The 25,275-nt window shown below is 42.3% G+C and overlaps 1 protein-coding gene across 1 annotated transcript in view; it reads left to right on the forward strand.

Annotated features, from left to right (window-relative positions):
- Positions 1-544: 544 nt before the first annotated feature.
- Positions 545-25,275, forward strand: part of FER1L6 (fer-1 like family member 6) — a 98,060-nt gene continuing 73,329 nt past the window's right edge. The window contains exon 1 of the mRNA XM_065054349.1: positions 545-798. Within this exon, the coding sequence (XP_064910421.1) occupies positions 779-798 (20 nt within the window). The 5' untranslated portion in view covers positions 545-778. The remainder of the gene's footprint in view (positions 799-25,275) is intronic.

Genomic DNA, 25,275 nt, shown 5'->3' on the forward strand with positions numbered 1-25,275 from the left:
GGAGAGTGAACCATGAGCACAGAGCTTGGTACTCAGGGCTTGGTCTGACCAGGTTTCAAAAATCTGCAAGAACAGAGACTGTACAGCCTCACTGAGCAGCTTGTTCTCATGCTGGACTGTCCTCATTGGGAAAACATTTTTTTTTGCAGATCCAGGATATATAGGGAGCAATATGTCTGAACCCTGGAGGGAACTAAACTCTCAAACTTTCTCTTGTGCCCATCCACTCCACCAGTTTCTAATAATTTGACCAAACTCCCATTCGTCTGCCTGGGATATTTGTACACTGAGAAGAGCAGTCTGGACTGGCAAGTCTGGAGAGAGGGTCTGTGCATGTGGAGGAGCAGAAATTGTATTAGTGCAGTAGAAGCCTGAACTTCATGAAGCCCTGTGAAAGGAAATGCATACTTCATTTTGGCATTGTCACACCCCAGAACATCAGGCTACTGTTTTTCTGGAGCTGTTTTATGAGCCAAAATGCTGTCTGAGTCATAAGAACACTGTGAGCCAAAACCACAGAGTTTTGCAAGGCTTCACTAAGCAGCTAACTGTACTTGTGCACTCCAGTGCTTTGGGAAGCCTTATCTAGAATAAGAGCAATGAATATAATTAAGTGTTTAAACAGCCTCACCCTACTGTGGCGGATATCTCAGTGGGTTAATCATAAACACGAGCAGAATCCCTATGGCAGCCAAGGGAAGAAGAGTGGTGTGTCTCACGCATGCTGGATGAGCCGCTGAAGGCCAACCTGACACCAGACAGCACAAACGCATAGGAGATGGAGGAAAAAAAGCCGAGGTAGTACCTCTTCTACTCTTCTATTTTTCCTTTTTTTTTTTTTTGTAATTTAACATTGAGGTGCCGTGTGAGGGTTTCATTTATGTCCGCAAGATTTGTATTTGTTATTTTTGTACTTTAAAAGTCTTTAAGGGAAGATCATTAGTTCTACTGAATTGCCAGTGTGAGGAGATGAATGTCTCTGGCAAGGATATTTTCTTGTGTCTTTAGGGTTTTCTTTTCCTGTCCACTATTTTTTAGAAGTGTAGTGTCTTCAGGATTATCTTGGTTCACACTTGGTGTGCACCCTCCAGTGCAAGTAGGACAGAAATCACTTGGAGCACCATGGCCCAGGACTTTGGAGCTTCAATGTATGAGAGTGGTTTATATGGCCACATCAACTGGTATAACATAACCTGTAACTCTCCCTGTGGTTCTGTGATTCTGACCTGAAGAAGTATGTAGAAAAAACATGCCATCTTTCTTAGGTAGATGCATGTATGCTTCACTTTAGGCAGCAAGAATTTCTTTTTACTTCAATGGGATGCATCTAAGGGCAAAATTTGACACTTGAATATTTTAATGCTCAAGTGCTGCAGCTGGAAATAATCTTATTTTCCTGAAATCAGTCCAACTAATGAGCTAAGGATTAGTGCTGATTTGTGAAGTGCATGTTTTTCACAAGGAAGGTTACTGGCTTTTTGTTGAAAGAGAACAAAGGAACCGATGGGTGTTTGTGCCTATGAATGTATACGTATGCATATAACCATGTTTATTCATATATTTCTGTATTTCTGTTTACAGTAAGATTATTTCAATAGGATGTCCTGCATATAGTGTATTTTCTTGTTTCTACCTTCTTTTGCAGTAGAGCTGAATATGATAGTAGTGAACAAATTTTGCACTGGCTGTAGTGGACCAAATCCAGAACTTTTTCATGGATTTTGTACAGTCTTCAAAGACTCAGAGATATGGAACTGAGACCAAAGCTTGGCCAAAGCACTTAGAGGATTTGCCTGAGAATGTACCATAAATCAACTTATATAAATAGTAAATAAATAGTAACGATTAAGTAAATTAACATAGTGACAAATTTTAATTTGTGCCTGCCCTAAATTCTGGGATGACTCCACAAGGTTTTGTTTGTGAAGATAAAGCCATGTATTTTTTCAATAGTTTTCTTTCTTCATTGAAACAGTCTAGGAAAATGCACCTGAAACTAATCTAGCATTAGCTCTGGTAAGATTTAGATGAACTTTTCTGTTCTTACTGCTGAAATGGGTTTGTTCTGCTGAGAGAGGTACATGGTTTCAGAGCCTGGGTCATTCACTGTTCTGTGTGTCTGATCCGGCAGACAACAGAAATATTCTCCATCAGGTGCCTGTGATGTTGGATTAGCCTCTGCACCAGGGAGTTCCCTGCTTGATGTTTTTTTAAATTGACTCTAAAAAAATGTATAAGTTTTAGAAAGTATTAGCGGTCTGTTTTTCATGGATTAGATACCTCTCATTTCAGCTGAGGTAGCTGATTTTTAAGAACCCATAGTCACAACAATACATAGCGTTGTAAACAAGCACTGCTCGAGCACTTGGGAATTTGAATCATTCATGGGAAAATATGAACGAGCACAATGACACAAATCTAATCTAAAAAATATTAATACCAATTTCTTGTGTGTCCTTTGCTTAGATTGCTCATTCTAACACCAATAGATTTTTACTCTGAGGATGCTGAAGTGTTTGGTATTTCATTCAGTTCATGGTCTCGTTTTCTTATGTACTGCTATTGTAACTTCAGAAGTGAACCTAGTTTCTATGAGTTGTAAGGAAATATCGGTAAAAACACAGCTGATGTTCTGCTTATTGATTCTGATTTTATCTTAGATGCCATTCTTGGTTAGCTCTAGAGAAATAAGTAATTGCTTCAGAGTTTACGTCAGCATACCTCACAGCAGGATTTGACCCACTAAAAATAAATGATGTGATTTCAGCTGTTTATTAAGGTATTTTTTTAAAAGTGCACAATCATTATAAATGAGATCAAACAAAGCACGGTGGTTCCCACTTGTGTATATCCCTTTGCCACCCTGTGTTCTGAACACTTCGAGGCAGTGGCTTGCAGCTCTGTTGTGTGCAGCACTGGACAGAACCCCCATCACAAGGCAGCTTCAGGCTGAGGTAGCCATGGGGAGTTTGTCAGGAAACAACACACAAGATGCAGCAAGGAAGGAACTGGGCCACCCCTTGGAAAGTTCTGGGTGGTTTCAAGAAGCGTCTGACTTGTGCTGATGCTGCTTTGGAGGAGGGTTTGAGTTTCTCTGTAAGCACTCAGGGAATTGTGATTCCTCCTTTTTCTTCTCTGTGCTGTGGATTATCATCCTGGCTAGTATCAGGAATAGTGTGGCCAGCAGGACCAGGGCAGCGATCGTCCCCTGTACTCAGCACTGGTGAGGCTGCACCTCAAATCCTGTGTTCAGTTTTGGGCTCCTCACTACAAGAAAGATGCTGAGGTGCTGGAGAGAGTTCAGAGAAGGGCAATGAAGCTGGTGAGGGGTCTGGAGCACAAGTCTGATGAGGAGCAGCTGAGGGAACTGGGGCTGTTCAGCTTGGAGAAAAGGAGGCTGAGGGGAGACCTTATCACTGTCTACAACTACCTGAAAGGAGGTTGTAGCATGGAGGGGGTTGGTCTCTTCTCCCAAGTAGCAAGTGATAGGACAAGAGGAAATGGCCTCAAGTTGCACCAGGGGATGTTCAGATTGGATATTGGGAAAAATTTCTTCCCTGAAAGGGTTGTCAGGCATTGGAACAGGCTGCCCAGGGAAATGGTTGAGTCACCATCCCTGGAGGTGTTTAAAAGACATATAGGTGAGGCTTTTAGGGACATGGTTTAGTGCCAGAGTCAGGTTATGGTTGGACTCAATGATCTTGAGGGTCTCTTCCAACTGAAATGATTTTATGGTTTTATGATCTGCACCAAAGCTGAGGGAAAGGCAGGGGAAGAATCCCCTCACAATCTCCCTGGGGAGCATTTTGCTCTCATCAAGCCTGTGCCCAATGGTACAACCTGGTCCTTGTTTGTGAGCATGGAATGAACACCTGCTGGGGTTCTGGGGTGCTGGTGTGTTGAGCTGGAGCATGATGGGGTTTGGCATCTTGGGATTCTGTTGCTCAGTGTCACAGGCTGACCTCTCCAGACTTGGTTGGCTTGTCCAAGGAAGGAATTTGGATACATTCAGTGCCTGCAATTTGGCTCAAGCCAGCATATCCCCAGTTCCCACAGGTGAAAGTCCTGGCATGTGGAAAACTTGAGAGCTCAGATTTAGAGCTCTGAGTATTGGGCCGTTGCTCAAGATGTCATTAATTCATAGCAAGCCAAGAGCGATGGATGCAAGCTTTCTCTGGGAAAGGCAAAATCTCTCTCTCAGGTTTTATGACCTGTCTGTGTAGAAGTAGCTACTGGGATCAAGCCTGTAAATACAGTGGGAAACCTCCTGCTGCTGGTTTTGCACTTAGGAAAATTGTGGTGGTTTCTGAGGCTCAAAAAGTGCTCTCCACCAAGAAACAAGCTAACAAACAATCAGTGGCACCTGAAGTACTTTGAGCAAGTACTTCCAGAACACTTTTTGCCTCAAGGATGCATACAACGCAGGCTTCTTCTTTTTTCCTCATTACTTGCCTTGAATCCTTTTTCCTGGCGTTTCCATGGATTGGGGTGACATGCAGGCACTGGAGAGCAAGCCAGTGCCTCCAGCAGGTAACATGGGAGGTCTGGGGCAGCAAGGACCTGGTTTCACTCTCTGTGGGTGGAGAAAGCTGCCCTGGCAGAAAAGAATCTCCTCCAGTCCCCTTTCCCCTGGGGAATATGGGAAATAATCTGTGATCTGCTGTGACAATCAACCACTTTCTGCACATGCAGTGGCAGTGAAGGACTGGGACAACCCCTGAAAATGTTGAAACCCCTGCTTTTTGGATCAAGTCATTCCTCTTCTTCTTTACTCCTTGTTACTTCTTTATGGTTATTTTAAAAAATTATTTTATTGCCTTTTTATTGTTTATTGCAGAGCTACCGTAAAAGTTCTGGGAGCGCGAGTTTCAGGTCATGCTCCTAAAGCTGGTAATGGTATCACTGAATAACTTCACCTGACTAAAACGAACTGCATGGATAGAAAAGGTGGCTGATGCTGCGGCCTTTGGACGGGACTTGGAAAACATGCATTGACTTGTGTGTGTACCACTAGCCTTGGGTCCTGCCTTCAATGCACATGCTCTGCACACACGTCAAGGAAGTTTTGCTGAATTGGTTCTGATGCAGCTTTTCCCCACTGTCCATTTCTGTCATAACTTATGTTACTTGCAGCAATGTTTGCTTCTGTCTGAAACTCTTTATTACAAGCCCATCAAATAAATACACTCAATGGGGACAAGGACTGCAGGAATATCCCTTCCTGCAGAAAGCTTGCTACTCGCAGGACACAAATCAGCTTGATTTATCCTCAAAGGTTGCCTGTAATGACACGATAGACCTTCAAAGAGGCACCACCAGGTGACATTTGAGGACCAAAGCACTGGTGGCACAGCCAGCCTTTGCAATGTAACTTACTCCTCCATTAGGACAGGGTGATGGATAACCTCACTTTAGAGTGGGGAGATTTGCTCACTCCAGCCATGAGAGGGCAAGAACTCACATCGCTGTCTCCCGTTCACCAACCCAGAGATATGCTGACATCAAGTTACTTGTGTAGAGCTAAACTGATCATGTTCATGAAAAGATGAACTATGCTCCATGTGGCGTTCAGTGCAAGGGCAGGGGAACCCTTGTATTTGGGCTTCTCAAATGAAATCCCCCAGATTTTAGAAAAACTTTTTGTTTTTCTTTCCCTCAAAATACTCTACACAATCTCTCTGTATTTGAAATCTCTATTTCATTAAGAAAGTTTGATATAGCTTGTTGTTGTTGCTGTTGTTTTTATACCCTCTTGCTCAGGCTTGCCACATGGGGGTGGGATTAATCTGGACAAATGGAGATGTCTCAAGTGTCTAGACTTCCTTCCCAGTTGATAGGGAGAAATGAACACTTCTGGTGCCTGATTCATTTGGATGCATTTCTGTTGTCCACTGGATATGAATTACCTGAGATGACTGGCTAAGACGTAGCAACCTACTTTTAGATGTCTGAAGTTAGGGCAGATAAATCTGGCACTAGTGTCTAGATGTGTGGCCACAGATCATGCTCAAATAAACCCCATATTGTGCCTTTATTGGAATATTTATGTCTTTTTCTGTTTTTCTGTCTCATGTTTTTCTGCTGGAGGTGCTGGCCAGGTGGCTGAGCTGGATCCAGCTGGTCTAAGTGGGAAACCTGTCAGAGGGACAGCCAGCTGAGCATCTGTCCTAACTTTCTTTTTCAATATTGGTCCATATTTCCTACTTCATGTATAAACCACTCTGGAAATCTTGTTTCCTGGGATTTTTTTTTTTAAGTCATACCTTTGCAAATGTCAAAATTCAAGTCTATTTTTTTCTGTTAGTGCTTTACTCTTGCTGCCTTCAGAGGAGATGAGGTGGATTTTCTGGGGTGTTCTATAGAATTTCTGAAATACACTATCTTTTCAGTGACAATGAATATCTTAAGTTCTTTTGTTTCTCACTGTGCAGACTGGAGCCCTGCAAAAAGCCTGGAAGAGCCATTATCCAACATGCAGACCAAGGCTGAGACACGCATGCTCTGCCTGACTGGCAGAAACTCTGGCTTCTGTACTCTTAGAAAATAGGAGATGATTTGAATTAATTTAGCCTGCAACAACAGGCATTTATATTAAGTGAAATTACTTTACATTGCCTGCAGCTAATGGTCTGTACTGATACAAGGCAACTCAATCGTGCCTGAACCCTGTTCTCAGTGTCTGTGTCTCTTCCAAGCTGTAGCTCAGGGCTTTAGCAAACTCTAAAATGATGGTTTTAGTCAACACCATTAGAAATGCCACCCTGGTAGAAGTGGCTGAAAAAAGCATGTACCTTACAGATGGAAAACTACCAGGCTTTGGTGTGTCCCTGCTGAAGGCAAAGGGGTCAAAAAGTTTGCCGTGTGTTGCATTGCAGCTTCCTCCAAGACAGACGTTGTAGGATGGTCTCTCCACCAAGAGCAAATGTCTGTGTTGCCTCTCTCAGAGTGTCTCACATTGCTTCAGCTAGTATTTGTTTGTTTTGAGGTTTTGTTGGTGGCAGGGAATTATAGAAGATAATAATAATAGATAATAGATAAATTATAAATAAATAAATAAATAATTTAAATAAATAGATAAATAAATAGATAATTTAAATAAATAATTTAAATAAATAGATAAAATAAATCTATTCCTTGATTTTGCCATCTTTAAAAATGAATCTATGTTTGCCCTTGCAAAGTTCTCTGAAAGCCTCAGAAGAAAGCATTTCTAGTTATTATCATATAGATTTTTCTGCTGCATTACTGAGGAATACATTTGAAATAAACAAAAGGAAGTGTCTTCTGAAAAGGGTTTATCACAGCAGAAAGGCAATAGGAGGCTGGATGGGATTACTTGGATTAATTTTAGGTGTTGTATAGGATCCAGGCTCCTCGTTGTCATTGAGGGAAGTATTCCTCCTGAATACAATTTGCTTAATACCAGATAAGCCTTTACTGTTAAATGCTGCCTGGAAGAAGCTGTCTGTCTCCACAAGTCTGATAGTGGGGATTCTGCTAATTTGCAGTGGGACTCTCCCTTCCTCCACCCCAGCAACGGTGAATGTAGCAGATGACTTTTATTTCAAGTTTGCGGCAATAAACCTACTCAGTACAGCTCAGCAGCTCTCTTAGGGACTGCAGCACAGGGGAAAGTGAATCAATTGTGCTAGGGAACAGGTATTTTAAAAATAGTAGATGTAGAAAACAGCTTCAGTGCTGTGTTGCTTTCCTCCTTCAGTGATATGAATACCCTCAGCAAGTCTGTAGAAGACACTAAGCTGAGTGGTGCAGTTGATTTACTTGAGGGAAGGGCTGTCATCCAGAGGGACCTAGGCAGGCTCGAGTGATGGGACCATGTGAACCTCATGAGGTTCAACAAGGCCAAGTGCCAGGTTCTGCACCTGGGTTGAGGCAACCCCTGCTATCAATACAGGCTGGGCAATGAATGCATTGAGAGCAGACCTGTGGAGAAAGAATTAGGATAAAAAACTGATCATGATCTTGTAATGTGTATTTGCAGCCCAGAAAGCCAACTGTATCTTGGGCTGCATCAAAAGGAGCACCAGCAGGTGATTCTTCTTCTCTGCTGTGCTCCTGCAAGACCCCACCTGCAGTCCCCTGCTGCCATTGAGTCCCACTCTGGGGTCCCCAGCACAAGAAAGATGTGAACCAGTTGGAGAGGGTCCAGAATAAGGTCACAAGAATGATCAGAGGGCTGGAACACCTCTCCTGTGAAGGAAAGCTGATTAAGTTGGGGCTGTTCAGCCTGGAGAAGAGAAGGCTCTGAGGTGAACTTATTGAGGCCTTTCAATATATTTAGGGCACTTATAGGAAAGACAGAGAAAATCTTTTTACAAGGGCCTTCCCCTCAGTTCCAGAAGGACAGGGAACTGCTGGAGAGAGTCCAGCGCAGGGCAACAAAGATGATGGAGTGGAGCATCTCCCTTATGAGGAAAGGCTGAGGGAGCGGGGGCTCTTTAGTTTGGAGAAGAGGAGACTGAGGGGTGACCTTACTAATGTTTACAAATATGTAAAGGGTGAGTGTCATGAGGATGGAGCCAGGCTCTTCTCAGTGACAGCCAATGATAGGACAAGGGGTAAAGGGTTCAAATTGGAACAGAAGAGGCTCCACCTAAATTTGAGAAGAAACAACTTCTCAGTGAGGGTGACAGACATTGGAACAGGCTGCCCAGGGAGGTTGTGGAGTCCCCTTCTCTGGAGACATTCAAAACCCACCTGGACACCTTCCTGTGTAACCTCATCTGGGTGTCTCTGCTCCAGCAGGGGGATTGGACTGGGTGATCTTTTGAGGTCCCTTCCAATCCCTAACATTCTGTGATTCTGCAGTGATAGGACGAGGGGCAATGGTTTTAAACTGAAAGAGATTGGACATAAGAAAACAATTTTTTGTATAAGGTTGGTGAGGCACTGCAACGGGCTGCCCAGAGAAGCTGTGGATGCCACATCCCTAGAAATGTTCAAGGCCAGATTGGATAGGACTTTGAGCAACCTGATCTAGTGAAAGATGTCCCTGCCCATGCCAGCGGGGTTGGGCTGGATGATTTTCAATGGTCACTTCAAACCCAAACCAATCTATGATTCTATGATTCTATGATTAATTATTCTAGGATTCTAGGATTAATTATTCCTCTGTATATTTATACAGAAGGGAGCATACGAGTAATTCCTCCAACAATCTTTCTTCATATAATAATCTGTATCTTATTTCATATTTATTTGTTTTTCTTCTTTATTAAATAGTCCCAGTAAAATATGAATGGTCACAGTCCTGATTATTCAGAAGGAAGTTCATTCCAAATTTTTATTTGGAGACAGGCTCCTTGCGAGACTACACAGATGATAACTGTTTTTGACAAGCAGTTTCCATCTCTGACACTAACAATGCTTGTGGCAATTGCTGGAGCTTGGCTGCTTCCAAACAACTTGAGAAATACTGCAGTAATCGAAAGTACTTAGTTCAACCAAATGTGCTTATTGTTGACAAAGTGTGAATCATATCCCAGAACAGCAAACACCTTTGAGTTGCACCCTGTGAAGGCGGGATGCTCTCAGAGACATCAATGAGAAACAAATATTGAGACAAAAAGGTGTTTATTTTAGACACTAGTCATTTTACATTTTATACACCAGTATCCTAGTCATTTTATACAGCCTTAGTTTCAACAGGTTCCCTCCAACTCCAGTAAAATAAAGAAGCAATATCAATGAGTTGATGTTGATGGCTATGATAAAAGTGGAGAGAGGAAATGTTTTTTCTGAGAAACTTTCAGGCCCTCTTATCTGAAAGATACATCTGGCTTTGAATGAAAGGGGTTTTGTGAAAAGTCTGGGCTGGTTGCACACTTTATTTTTACAAGTTTGGATTTTCTGACAGCAAATGGAAATGGAATTGCTGCAGTACCAGTGGAAAACTGTTGACTGTCCAGTGTCAAGGGGTTTGGCAGTGTCAGCATGAAGCATGTGTGCTTGTGACTGGCCATTGCCACCTTCCTGGTCAGCACCTCCAGCGGGTCACCTGGTGCTGAGGGACAGCAGCCCTGTGTCCTGCTTGTAGCCCTTGGAAGCTCCGTGGGATTTGGCTCAGGCAATAACCTAATCCTCTATAAATAATTTTTTAAGGTGATTTTTTTTTTCTCTCATTACTATTTCAGGAATTTATTTGGCCTGGCAGGGCACAGGCTATCCAGAGTAAAAATCAAATCACCCTGCAATGATTACTGTCTGAACCTGGACACAATTACTGTACCAGCTATTTCATAAAATGCTCAGTTTAAACTTGATATCTATAGAAAGGTTGAAGGCAGCATTTGCTCTTCTGGCTTTCAAAAGATGTAAGTCTGATATGAAGATGATCCTCTAAAATCATACCGAAGATTAATTTGAAAGTTTTGTGGAATAGGAGACCAATCTGGAATATATAACTGTTAAGCTCTAGCATTTTGCAGCCCCTCTGATACAGAACTAAATGAACTCTTAGCACTTTAAGAGAAGTGGGATATTTATGCTGTTTCAAGAAAAGTCAGAAACACCTGCTACTAGCCTCTTGATCTAGGAGCATCTTTTACGTCAGTCAACACTGTCTTGGCACTTATTCAGCCTGGGACTGAGGTAGGCACAATAAGAGCAGATACATGATGGAAGGATAGATTGGAAAGGTAAAGAGATGTAATATTGGTGATGTGGGATCACAGGGACATAGGAAGTGAAAAAGTGTTGTCAGCACATGGGCAATGCAAAAGTCATTACTTCAATCTCATACATAGGCATCTGTAAATAGAGAACTACACCATGTGCTCAAGAACTGCGAGTAGCTTTTGGTAGAGCTCTGGGAGGGTAACCTACATCCCTTATGCTCCACATCTGCCCATCGGTGTCCTTGTGTGTGCACAACAGGAACTTCTCTTGGTAAGATGAACTACAGCCTTTCTGAGGCTGGAATAAAAGAAGTGGTCTTCCAGGTGGAGTGACTGCTGAGCTGCTTTGTGCTCAGACACCTTTTTGTTTATGGAAACCAACCTGCTTGGTCTCCTGAACAGCGTTTAAACTTTATGTCTACTTGGTAGAGAATCTCACTGTGTTTGTGATGAGTTCATTTGCAGAGCAGTTCCCACAGCAAATAGTCTGGTTTTGTTCCTATGCCAGAACAGATTCATTTGGGATTAATAGTTCTCTGCTGAACACCTGATGGTTACTGAACAGCCAATGGTTACGCTCCAGTTCAAACAGCGTGCTGATAAAACAGAAGCATCTTTGCAAATGTCAGCATGTAATTGGCATTCACAGAATATTTTACGTCATCACTGGAGAGCGATGAGCTGGTCAGCAGTTTGGGGTTCATATTGATGGGCTGTAGTTCTGGGCTGTGAGTCCTGAAAGCTGGATGCAGAACCCTGGACTGAGCAGAAGGCAAAGCATCATATCTCAATCAGAGCACAGGAGAGCTCATGGCTCTGCTTTTGGGACCAAAAAGGTTTGGTGAAACATAGGGCATCCCTAAGGATGTTTCATATCCACAGCCCAGGCAGCTTGAAATAACTGGGAATGTGTGTATGCAGAAGGGAGGGAGAGGAGTTAAACCCTGTGGCTTAATTCGTACCTTGACAAGCGAGTAATTTCTGACTCAGAACAGATCCTACAGCCATGTCCAAACCTTACATCTTATTGTGCACTAAAGCTATCCAGGTAGGACTTTATGTTCCTCTCCCCTTCTCACTCCACAGTAATTTGCTAACAAATCTTGCCAACAGTCTCTGGAAAGTCAAAGATTAAGTATGTTGGGAGTACTGTAAAATAACAAGCCCCTTGGGTAGAAGCAGGATGCAAGACACAGGCTTTGAATGCTAAGACCCAGCACTGCCTGCGCAAGGTTGAAACACTGCCTGTGAGAAATGGCGCGATAAGGGAGACTTGTCTGCATGACTTCATGGGAACAAAGCTTGGTCAGGAAAGATTCCTGCCCAGGACAGAGACCCAGGATTAAGTGAGGTATCAGCACTGATTACAGACCCCTCCTGGCTGACCTGGCAATGAGCCTTGCTGGCTGAGCAGTTTTCTTTTGCAGACCCAAGCCTGTCACTCATGCTTCGTTACTTCTGTAGCTGCAGTAGGTTTGTGTGACATTGCAAAGGTAGAACCAGAGGTGTTAGCAGGGGTCTGAGCCACTGTGTGCTGCCTGAGCCACGCTGCATCTCCTGCAGCACAAGCAGGTGGGTGGAGGGGGATGCAGAGAGCAGGGATGTGCCAGCAAATGCATGGCTGCCTTGAGGCAAAATTGGGTTAACAATACATTGTTCTCAAGTACAATCCCCTCTGCACTTTTTTGTGTTTTTCTTTTCCTAAAATAAAAATTTGTAGTAAAGCAAGTGCAAAGAGATAGAGATGTTATCACAAAGCCAGGGTCCCCCTGGGACTTCACTCCCACAAAGCTTTTATTCTATTTTTCAAATTGGAAATATTTTCCTTTACACCAAAGCATCCATCAGTTCCATATTCAGGAAGAATTGCACTCACTGAGGGTAACCCAACAGTGTAGCCCCACACCAGCCAGGACTTGCTGCAGTTGGCAAGTTCTGGCTCCCCATCCCTGTCTGACTGCTCTGCAACACGCTTGCTGAAGCTGCAGGAAGCATCAGGAAAATGCTCCTGCTATGGTCCTGTATGGATGCCTCCATGTCTGCACTTCTCTTGGCCCACGACTAGCTCACAGTATCCCTCACAAAAGTCAAATTCTGCTTTTTATACTAGGCTCCATCAAACAACTTATTTTCAGCTGGATCATTAGCTGGATGCCTTTGCCTAGTTGTTAACACGTGGATTCCTCCCTGAAAAATTACAGTAATCTCATTTCTAGGGCCACGCAGTCACTGACATAATATGACAATTCATACCTGCTGAGGAGGTGGCCTATTTAGGTTTCTCAGTTTTTCTAACCTAGCATCTCTTGCTCTCAAATGATATTGTTCCAATGCTTTGAGGACTTCCCAGCAGTAGACAATTTGTAGTTCAAGTTCCCTGACATGCAACAGCAAGAATTAACTCCTATTTGTAGCTACCTGCATTTGGCAGCAACGTGCCCAGTTTGGGACCATTTGGCTCAGTCCAGATCCCACAGACCAGAAGGCATTGAGTCCTTAAGGGTTTCAAAGCTGATTAAGAACAACATTCTGCATGCAGCAGAGAAACCAAAAATAAAACATGCAGATTGCTAAGTCCCTGTAGTAGTTGTGAGGAGCCATTTTGTTCAAGGGACTCTTTCCTTAGACACACCAGCCCATCTCTATAAATACTGTGGTTTCAATCAGAGTACTTCTCAAACAACACTTAAACCTCCTGATGCTCTTCTCATGCAAGAGGTAAATGTTTTATATCCATTAACTAAACAGGCCACCCCAAACTATGTAACTTTACGGACGTGGCAGGAGTGAACCTGGAAGCAGACTCAATATCTTGACTACTTATCCCTTCCTTTCCACTGGAGACCTTGCTTAGCCCAGGACTGGTCTACTTTTTATGAGAGAAGATGGGATGAGTCACTTTTTTAATGTATTGACTATTGAAAACCTCCCCTTATGTAAGCTTTCTATTTCTTTACTCTCCTAAACATCCCATAACTTGGTGCTAGGCACAGCCCCCACCTTTGTTTATCAGGCAGCTCAGAGAAACACCCCCTTTGTACATACAAAGGCGTTTCTGTTCGACCTCGGATTCATCACATTAAAACCCTGGCACTTTCTGTTCACCTGTTGCTGTGGCACAGAGCAATTCATTCGGCAGAGGGAATCATAGGATAATTTCATAGAATCATTTTGTTTGGAAAAGACCTTTAAGATCATCAAGTTCAACCATTAACCGAATCCTGTTGAGTCCACCACTAAACCATGTCCCTAAGAACCTCATCTATGCATCTTTTAATCACCTCCAGGAATGGTGACTCAACCATTTCCCTGGGCAGCCTGTTCCAATGCTTGATGACCCTTTTAGTGAAGAAAGTTTTCCTAATATCCAATCTAAACCTTCCCTGGTGCAACTTGAGGCCATTTCCTCTTGTCCTATTGCTTATTTCTTGGTAGAAGAGACCAACCCCCTCCATGCTACAACCTCCTTTCAGGTAGTTGCAGACAGTGATGAGGTCTCCCCTCAGCCTCCTTTTCTCCAGGCTGAACAGCCCCAGTTCCCTCAGCTGCTTCTCATCAGACTTGTGCTCCAGACCCTTCACCAGCTCCATTGTCCTTCTCTGAGCTTACTGCCCTGTGCTGCCTTACACAGCAACACAAAGCCATCACTGCCGTGGCTGGTGGTTTGATGCTCAGAGCCTGTTGTGTGGGCATTTCTGCTGACCAGCAATGGGAGATGCAAAGCATAGTTGGCCTTTGAGCATGGCAGGGTATGAAAAATTGAGTTTAAAAAATATTACTGGGGATGGATTTACTAGAGGAGGGGAGAGAAGAGGCAAAACTCAGGAAAATGTTGCCCCCAGGCAGCAATTTGTGATGTGTTTTGTGATCTGTGATGGACTATGTATAATCGTATATGGGTGTAGCTCATGCTTTTCAATGAAAAATTTACAAAGGTTTTCCAGGAATTAGGTAACTAAAGCTACAGTAACTGCCTGGGGCCTCAGCACATCTTCACCCAAAACTAAGGCATCTGCAGCTGGTGATTTCTGTTATTGTATTTTCTATGGTAGCTTGTTTGTGTAGAAAGAGAAGGAAGATGAGATAAAGTAAGAAAAGAAATTGAAGAAAAGCACTCTCAGAAAAAGCCAGAATAAGAACTTGGGGCTAACTGCGAACTTCAGAAGGGTGAATGAAAGAAAAAGAAGTGCATTTCATTTTCTGCTCCAGTGGAGAAAAGGGGATTTTGCACATGCTTTTTAAAGATACAGAGATATCTGATTCAATTACCATTTCTCCTCCTAGCAGAGTTTGCCCAACTGCTCAAGTCAAACGAGAGTACGATTGGTGCCAGTGAAGGGCAGGGCAGGTTCTGGACAGCCAGGCTAGAAGCTTGTGCCTTGTTGAACTGCGGCAGAGCAAATAAGTCTGACCTGCAGAGACATCCATCTTCCAAAAGTCACCCCAAATAAATGAAAGGATGCAGAATTTTGAACCTGGCTGATCACTTGGGATAAGCTGCCTAATGTAGTTTAATTTCTCTGCTGCATTTCTCACTCGAGTAAAACTACTGATACCTCTCTTGCTGTGGGTACTTCATCACAGCAAGGAACTTAATCTTGGGAAGAATTAATCCCCCCACTTTGCTGCATTCAAATATTTGATTCCAAAGGTGTCCTCAGAGAGATGTTCAGTGTCATGGTAATAGACTTTCCTCTCTATAGGTCAGCTCCCATCAGACAAGGCTAAGAACAGTGTCAAAATGCTCTTCTGAGAAGTGCTGGACAAAGATCTTGTACCTCTGTAACCTCTTCTCAACAATGACTGGAGTCCATCCAAAAGCAAATGTCAGGGAAGCAGCTGTACAGACCAGACTGGAGGCAAGAGATGTGAATAATGTGAAAGTTTACTTAGCAAAAATAGCACACATTAAACCTTTTAGCTGAGGAGATAGGAGGAGTAGAAGAGGCGGCCACAATCCAGGGCCCTGTATGTTGGGCTACGATAAAGAGAAGTTAGGCAAGCTATGGGTGGAAAAAGTGAGAAAATAGAAAAAAAGACATTATATCCTTATTAAAGACTAACTGTGTGTAAGTACATGAATACTTAAAATAGGCCTGTTTTTCCAGAGGGTAGTTTCTCAGTCTGTCTGAAATCAAAACATTTTCAAGGTGTCTTGGTGGGTATGAAAATCCCAGTGTCCTTCTAGCTTGGAGCTGTTTCTTGAGGGTGCTGGCTTGTTCCCACAGGTCTCTGCAGAGCAAGAGGAGTTAATGTTTGCACAAGGATAAGTCTTTTTCTTGTTCAGTGTTTACCAACTTGACTAACCAGGCACAACATTTGCTACCAGCAAGTAGCAAACTTAAATGCAATCTTAAATGCAAATATGAACTTGGAGAGCCTGTTCGTGATGTGAAAGGTAGTGGCTGGAAGAAAAACAGCAGGATGGAACCCTCAACAGTGTCATCTCAGACGCACAGGTATGTCTAATACCCCTAGGGAATTATTCCAAGGTTTGAGTTAAATTCAGCTAATTAGATTTAAAGACTTCTTCATAAAGTAAAAATAAATAAATCCTTCAATGCTTGTTTAACTGCTCCTGGCAGACATGACTATTATTGCTGGTATTTATCTATTCCATACTGACTTGTACTTCATTTAATCATTTCTACATGCAAGGGAAGACTTTCTGAGACCAGCAGGTGATGGCTCAAGCTTCCTGTGGAGGGAGGAAAGGATTCCAAGAGGTGCAAGAATAGGAGGAAACAATCCCCTGTGCATAATAATGGCATTTTTTATTTTGTGAGCATATATAAGCATGCAGTAGATCTGTTACTCAGATTTTGTGCACTGACATACAAAATGTTGCTGAATATGACCCTTAAATTGCACCTGTTCAGGATGTGGCTTCTTTGGTGTCGTGACTCATGACATACAGGAATGCTAAATGTGTCAATAAAAAGTCATTGCTTTTCTGCAGAAGGGATAGAATTTGAAAGAACCAAAACTGCATGTGCCTGAGTAAATGGCCAATGTTTGCAGTGAACCCATGCTGTGGTGTTGCTGTCTCTGAAGCCTTCTCAGAGCTTTGGACTTCAGGATCATTTGCAAAATTTGAAAGTTCCATTGTAAGTTGTTCAGAGTACGTTGGAATATAACTGGTATTTCTTCTTCCAGATCTTCTTTAGTCATTCTACATCTAACAACATGTAGGGAAACAATACTTTTTTAATTACAATGCTAAAAACATGGACTCAACTGTGTCAAACTGTAAGGTCTCCTTCACCCCCGTTTCTGCCTCCCATGATGGGCCAAGGATGGATACTTGGGAAAACAGTCTGTGAAACAGGTATGAGCAAGTGATTCTGCCCTTAGCAGTTTCATGTGGTTAGGAAGCTTATGAGCTGGATGGATATTGGACCATTTGGCCACAAACTCCATAAATTTACCTGAAATATCTTTGGTCTCAACCTGAAAGTTCTTTGGTCTCAACAGCTTTCCTTGCAACATGTCTTACAATCTATGTGTCTCACTGAAGAACACTTCTGCACTTTTGTTTTAAACTTGTTGCCTGACAATGTCATTGAGTGCTCCTGTTTAGTGGTCCGGGGACTGAAACTGAGAAACTCCTCTATTCATCTCTCCATGTCACGCATTATTTTATAGCTCATTTCCAAGCACCACTTCAGCTGCAGTTCCAAGAACAAATTCATTGTTTTGCTATCAGACTTTATGCTGAATTAGGTACGATTCTGGCAAAAGCTTGTGTTGTGTGTTTTGATCATTCTGACAGTGATGTGATAACAAGTCCATACCTGATTCAATCCAGCATGACTGCCAGGTGAACCAGCCATGCACAGGTCTGGTATTTATGATCAGGAAACCATTAGAACATAAGAAATACCCTATGAGGTCAGATGTAGTATCTGTCTGCAAGGTGCTCTGTCTCCAGCAGTGACAAAAGGAGGTGATGTTCAGGGAGAGCACGTGAACCTGGCTACTTTCTGTGGTCGATTCCTGTAGCATCCAGAACATTTTTATCATGAGTGTTAATGGATACATCCCTATCTGCTTCTATTATTATTTTTAGACCTGTTTCATCACGTGCATCCTTATTCTAGCGTGGGTTTTCCTGAGTAACAAGCAGCTCTGCTTTCACCTTGTTCACAAGCTTAAATTTATAATTTTTGATCCTATTCCCACTTAGTCATTCCTTCTCCAAAAGAAAAGTCCAAGCTGTTTCAGTATCTCATCAGTGGCTTCTCCCATGATTTTCTGTGCCTCCTCTAACTCCATTAACTTTTTTGACGTGTGGCGACCAGAGCTGCACACAGTATTTAAGATGTCAACCTGCATCACTCTGCAATCCTGTCTTGCAATCCCATGTGGATTCACCAATGCTTTAGAAGCAAGACAACAGTCACTGGCTTTTTCCCAATATCCACCCTGATGATACCTACCACTGTTTTGGCTTCTTTGGCTGATGCTTCACACCAAGGCGCTGACTTCAGAGACCACCAGCTATGACTCCAGGACCAGCTCCTTGGGTTTGATTGCCAGTTCTGAGTTTAGCACTTCTCGGACATGCTTGGTTATTTTTAACTTGGTGCACCACCTTAAAAACACAGTCTGTTATCTCTTTTCAGGGCTGAATAGACTCTGTCAGGAGCCATTACCCTCATCTGGTCACACTTACTGGTGTTTTCTGCAAATTGCTGAGTTTTGTGCTGTTTTCAAGAGGAGCCAAATGGAGCAGCAAGCAGTAGCCAAAATGCAGCAATTCAGTGTCGTATGATGTTCCCTATTATAATTTTAACTCATTTCTTACGCTTCCTAATGGTTGATTTCAGTTTTTGACTGCTGCAGTGCAGCAAACTGAAGTTTTATAGAGAATTACCCACAAACCCATCTGATTTTTTTTCCTGAGTTGCAATAGCTATTTTAAAGCCTATTGTTGAACATATAGGTTTAGTGTATAGCTAATATTGATCACCATATTTCCATATTGCAATTCATTTTTCCTGTTGCTGATGATAGTTGAGACAAGACATATAATGTCATAGTGTCACACAGGTGTGAAAAACCCCAAGCTTCAGAACTGTTACCTGTGTGTGTGCCACAGCTGGTTTTTAAATAGCATCTTGTTATACAGGATTGAACAGTCACCTTCTTGAGGAGCTGAAGCTTTTCCATTGCAAATTCTTGGACCTGTCAAAACAGCAGAACCAGTGGGAAATCAAGAAAAATGGAAACAAGTTAAGACAGCTAGTGAGACCTCTGGACTGTGAAAGAAGCACAGCAGAAATAATGGATTTTGGGATAGAGTCTTATAACTGAATCAGGATAAAGTGTCTGACAATACACTGTGTGAAGTAACTCTGCACCAGCAATGGAGATAAATTAAATAAATAAACAGAAAATAAATCTTCCCTTAACCTCTGTAGTCCTGAGAAAAGAAGGCAAGAAATGAGTACATCATTAATAATTCATTAAGGTGTTTCTTGCTTTCCATATGATGCAGTACACAGAAGCTATTTTATACATCTCTCTTTGATAATTAAGTGTAATGCAATAAATTTGTTACCTGGGACTTCATTTATTATCACAAATGACATACAAGCTTAATAAAAAATGCTTCTGAATTAGCCAATTACACTTGCATTATAGTTTTAGATTGAATAGACTTTTTATCTTTAAGCTCCATCTTTGTATTGTAGTTATGTTTTACTCTTTGAGATGAGTGGCTTAAATTATGAGATCATTTACTTTCCTTTCAATTTCCTTGACTAGTACATACTGTAGAAGTGACAAAATGTGAAGCCAAGAGTCTTTCTTATGTTTTTGCATTTAAAAAGGAAAGAGAAAATATTTTTATCCCCTAGGGAATTACGTTCTTTTTGCTTGTGTTTATTTCATCAAAGTTAGAACTAATTGTGTGGAGATAATTATTCACCTGGCACAATACTGGTTGATGTACTGCAAAACTCTTTGGAAAATTAAGTTTTGTTGAAAGAGAAAGAATTATAACGCGCTGCAAAAAATACAAGCCACCTTACACAATGGAAATAACAAAATTCAAAGATACAGATCCACATAACAATTTTTACATTAATGTGTGAGAAGTCTGAAGGCTGTTTTTCTTCTTTGTTCAGTTTCAAACATTTTCTCGGTGAAGGCAGTCACTGTGGCCATTGCTTTACAATCCTTAGGCACTGGAGCTGGCCCAGATCTGAGCTGCACAAACCTTTGATCATCCCTGAACTAAATCATTTCGATGGTGTCAAAAAGTTTGCTGAGACTGCTGCTTCCAGGGAGGAAGAGACTTGGGAGGAAAAGTGGGGCAGCTGCTCCAATAAAGGTTTTCTGCTGCCAGCAGCACCCTGGCAGCTCGCTCACCCTGTCCCATGAGGATTTCTGAATGGTCTTGTGAGACGTTCTGGATAAAACAGGGTTTGTTTCTATGTCTTCCCTCCATGTTTCCAAGGATCCCCAGTTCCCACCTCCCTGGTCTCATTCCTCTGTGCCCACCAGCAGCAGGTCACACACCAGCACTAGGGAAGGGCCTCCCAAGTCTCATGGCCACAAAACCAGGCCATGACAAGCATCTCAGTCTAGTGCAGGTTAAGCCCAAGACTAGGTTTTGCTTGAACAACAGGTAGAAAGCCACCCTGAGAGTGGGCCTTGTGGAAGGAGATAGAAGGTCCTTCTTTGAGCTATACATCCCTGTGTTCAAGATGGCTCAGTTTGTTATTCTGACTGTATAACCATCAGACAAGTGATTTCTGCCATCCTACAACAAAGGGCTAGAGCGAGTCAGATAACCTGCACCCTGGAAGTGTCTGTTTGCCCCTAGATGATGTGTGACCATTCCCCCAGCACGAACTTTTCTCCTCATACATCACTTGTCTGAGCACACGGACTTGTGAAAGGATTTTTCTGGAATAAGGAACAAGTTTAAACAATGCGGAAAATCTCCAGGGAGATTCAGTGTTTAGTAAGGTCACTTGTACTCTCTTGCTGACTACTCTGAAGTGCTTTTTTGTGCCAGCTTTCCTTAAAATTAGGCTGCAAATTGTAATTATTTGATACCTGAGAGGATACTATGTAGTGCAAGAAGTGATCATAAAGCCTCTATGATGACTGGATACCTTACCTGAAAAAGAAAAGGCATGAAATGATGTTTTATGAAAGCTAGCAAAGCAGGAATGCTGGAAGCTGCCATGGATAAATCTTGATGAGAACAGAATGCACTTTGTAGCTGTTTTTCAGAGTATGGAAATTAATTCAGAGACCCAGTGGACCTGTGGCACTGAGAATGGGAAATGAACTCTTGTATTTACAGATTTCTGGTGCAAATCTGACACAGTCCAAGTATAGTCAAATGCTGTGGTGTGTTTGGTGTCCCACTCATTTACCCTTTGAATCAGGGAAATCTCAATGAATCGCAGTCATAAACTAGGACACACATTGTCACTGTACCTGTGCAGAAGAAAAAAAGTTGTCCTTACTCCAGATTTGTTTTCAATCCCCGTGTGGAAGGAGCTGGGAGAGTCAGTCCTCTTTGCACTAGTCAATGTTCTTTGTTACCTGAGATGGCTGCTTTTTAATTACTTCCAGTCAAGGAACTTACAACGGGAAACCTCCAATGTAAGCATGTTGGTAGCCTGTAGGAACTATTTCTTCCACCTTCTCTTTGGACAGGAGTTTGTTTTATCATACCTTGACTTAGCTTGTTGGCTCCAAGAAGGAACAAAATCCCTATCTGGATTTGTGTATCATGTAGCATATGGGGACTAAAACTTCACTGAATTTTGTCAGTACTGCCAAAATACCAAACCTCCACCTCACCACAAGCCACAGATGAAAGACTTTTTCTGCACCCCAAGGGATCAGTACCCCAAGTCTCTCCCGGTTTCCCAGATTCTTGCAGTGCTGTGTTTGTGCATTGCTGACAGCCAGAAGGTCCTGTAGGGAACATGGGAGACAGTTCCTACCACACCTTTGGGATCTACCCAGAGGTGACACACAGTTTCATGCCTGGCTTGGGGGTTACAGATGGATATGAATAACTCTGGGGATGTGATCAAATCTGGTAAAAATACATGGAAGACCGCAACTTTCCCTTCTTGGCAACATTTTCCTGTGAACATTTTCATAATCTTAGGGAGAGGGAAAGGAGTAATTTTCAGCAGTTAATTGAATGTATGTCTTGAAGCTGTGGTGAAAAGAAACATTCTTTGAGGAAATTTGAAGAAAGCTTACTTTTATTTTTTCTTTCCAAGAGAACAGCATTTCTATTGCATTTAAAAATGATGGAGCCTCTCTGTTGTGAGGGACTGATACCTCAAATTCCCTGAAAACTTAATTTACTCAGCTTAGACCTTTAGAGAGAATATTCTCTTTGGCAAATCCCATGTACAATGAACGCTGCCCTGCCATCTTGGCAAACAATCCCTTGCTCTTCTCCTTTCCCATAGTTGAGCCTTGCAAGTGACTTGTGCTTGCTGCCTTGGGTGCTTTTGAGGGACAGTTCTCTGCATGGCCACAGCTGCCCTTGGCGAGGTGACTGGTGGGACCAGGGGTGCAGGAGAGCTCTGGTGTATCCTGGTGCCTCTCTGTGCCCCAACTTCTGTCAGACTAAAAAGCTGAGACTGAAATCTGGTTTGCTTCAAATGTAGATTTTGCTGTTGGCACCTGTGGAGTTCTCTCACCTCCAGCTGGGCTGTTTATCTTTCTGTCACTCCATGGCACCTTCTGCAGTCCTGTCTTTAAGCAGTTTTGGTGATAGGTAAACATAAAAATCATGGAAGATGTCCCAGTTTCCACACCAGGCTTTATTAATGGCCATTTCATTCAGTTGCCCTCTGGCTCCTGCTTTGCTTGGCCCATTTTTTTGTCTTGGTACTTGCTGTGGATTAACCCGAGCTAGCAATACAAACATGATAGCCACTCACTCACTCCATCCCCAACCCCCCCAACAGGGGAGCGAATCAAAAGGGAACAGAGAAACTTGGATTGAGATAAACACAGTTTAATAAAATCACAAAATACTAATACATTACTAGTAAATATATATAAAATGGAAATAAAAGATACTCAAGGCAATTCTTCATGAACACACTGAACAGCCAGTTCTAGGAAACAGCCCAGTCGCAGCATCTGATCCCAAAGAGAGAGAAGAGAGGAAAAAGGCAGAACAGTCTGGAGGCCTCTGCAAAATGGCAAAAGGCTGGGCTAAATGTCCCGACCGAACTGTCCCAGGCTGTGCCCCAGAGCAAGCAAACAATAATAATGGAAGAAGCAAACCAGAAGATTCCAGCTCCCAACTTCTCCTTAAATAATTAGCATGATGCTAATGGGATGGAATACTCTTATTCATCAGTCTGGGTGTCAGTCAAGCTCTGCCCCTGCTTCCTTGATGCCTCACACCTGCGGGCAGGGTGCTCAGAATGTCCTTGGCTCTCAGAGCAATTAAAAACATTAACTCTGTGCTGCACTGTTATCTGCTTGTTCTCAAACTAAGTCCAAATAAAGAAAAAGAAAGGTTTCTAACTGCACAAAGAAAATTAACCCAATTTCAGTCAAACCAGCACAGTACTACATTTCCACTCATACTGGCCAGGTTTTGGCATGCTTTTTCACATAGAAGTTGTGCATTTTCTATGATTGTGCCCAGCTTGGTTAACTCCTCTTGGGCCTGGCTAGTAAACTTAAATTGCTTGCCCTGAATACTGTTTTTAAATATTATCAGCTTCCCTTTCCAGTTTGCAGTAACTTTTCCTCCATAGCTAAATGCACCTTGAGTTTGCAGGTGATTTTGAATGTTTGAGCATTGCTTGTTATCAGGTTTGCTCAGCTCGTAGGTGTCTGCTTGTTTGGACTGGTTGGACTGTGCACTTCTCCAGGTAAGGTTTTTATTCCTGTAGCAATGTAGGCAAACAAGTCCTTTGATAATAGGGGAAAAAAATGCACTGATTGTTTATCACTGTATATTTGTGGTCAACAGAGAACCTGACAAATATTGCCATTATACTAAATCCTTTGTATTTCCACCATCACTACCCGGTTTGTTTGTTAGTAGAGTTAATTGCACAAAATTATTGAGCAGCATAGGCAGTTTCTCTGAAATATGCAGCATATTTGTTCCCTTGGAAAAACTGTAGTATGAAATCATGTCCACAGAAAGCTCCTCTGGAACTAATGTGACCAATACTTGGGAAAACAGTACAGAGCGATACACAAGTTAAGTTCTAGATGGGTTGAAATCCACCACTGCTCACAAATTTGTGTGGGATTTAGTGAATGTTTCAGCTCTTCACATGAGGTGTAAAGCAGTATATTTTCAAAATATAAAAACATGCATTTTCAGCATTTCAAAATGAAATGAATATGCTGAACATTTGACATTCCAAATTGAAAAGGACCAAATTGCCTGCAAACAAAACTGCATATTTCACTACTATACAGGGTGTTTCAAAAAGATAGACCACATTTGAAATCACTGTATCTCTGCAACCTATGAATGAAACTTGAGAGGGCCAAGCATAGACTTTCACATGATTACTGCTAGATACCTCTCCCAGCACATAAACAGCCCCAGCCTCAGTCATTCTCAAGATGGTAGCTCTGCAACTGCCTTGAAATTGGGTCCACCTTTTTGAAACACCCTGTATAACATGAAATTCAGCAAGCAGGTAAGATCAGCAACAGTGGGGTTTACGTTTTCACCTTCAAGTAAAGCCAAGTGAAGAGTTTGCAATGACTTTGGATTTCTGAGTATACGTCAGGTTGGTCTGGTTAATTCAAAATGGTAAGACCACAGGCTTTTATTTAATGAAAATAGCCTCTCAAGCCTGCTTTGGTTCTACTGATTTATTTTCCCATTTTTTCTTTCATTTTTTAGTTCAGACATTCAAAGCCAAGAGTCCATTATCACCAGCCTCTATTCCAAGCACTGTCCAGTTTACTATTAAGGAAGAACATTTGCGTGTATTTCCCGCATTATTGTGACTGTTGTACCAGACCTTGATTGGCAGCAAGAAAAGATGTGCAGACTCTAAGGGTCATTGTTAAAGCATCCAGAAACCTTTAGAAACCTGGAAAATTAAAATGAATGCTCTAGTGCCCTACAATTTGATTTCCACTCTCCAATCCTCTCTTGAGTGATGAATCATGTGGCTTAAACCCACACACTTTGTAAAAGGAAGGAAAGATAAGAAAAACTTGAAGATAAACAAAAATCAGCCAGGTCTTTCCAAAATGTAAGGAGAGCTGTGCTAAATTCCCCATGTTAATGTCTTAGGGAAGAAACTGCAGGACAGCTGGCTGCTTTCCACACCTCCAGAACCTTAGGTTGAAAATGGTTCTCTGGGCACAACTTTAACACAGAAAGTGGTGTTTCTCTTCCACATTGCTGAGAATGGATGCTGTGCTGAGCCCTGCTCAGGGGCAAGGGGGGGAAGTCCCATTTCCTTTCCACAGCTTTCCTCCTCTGCAGTGCATCACCTCCTGCCTAGGATCTGGGGTATGGCAGAGCAGAAATTGGAGCAGTAGGCCAGGTGTGAATTGAAGACTGTGAAAGTTATTAATCTTGTAGTCATACCTTGATCTGTTTTCACGAAATGTCAGAAAAGCGCTGGTGTCCTATTGCACAACTGGT

The sequence above is a fragment of the Columba livia genome, chromosome 2 (assembly GCF_036013475.1).
Source record: "Columba livia isolate bColLiv1 breed racing homer chromosome 2, bColLiv1.pat.W.v2, whole genome shotgun sequence".
In the NCBI taxonomy this organism is placed as follows: domain Eukaryota; kingdom Metazoa; phylum Chordata; class Aves; order Columbiformes; family Columbidae; genus Columba; species Columba livia.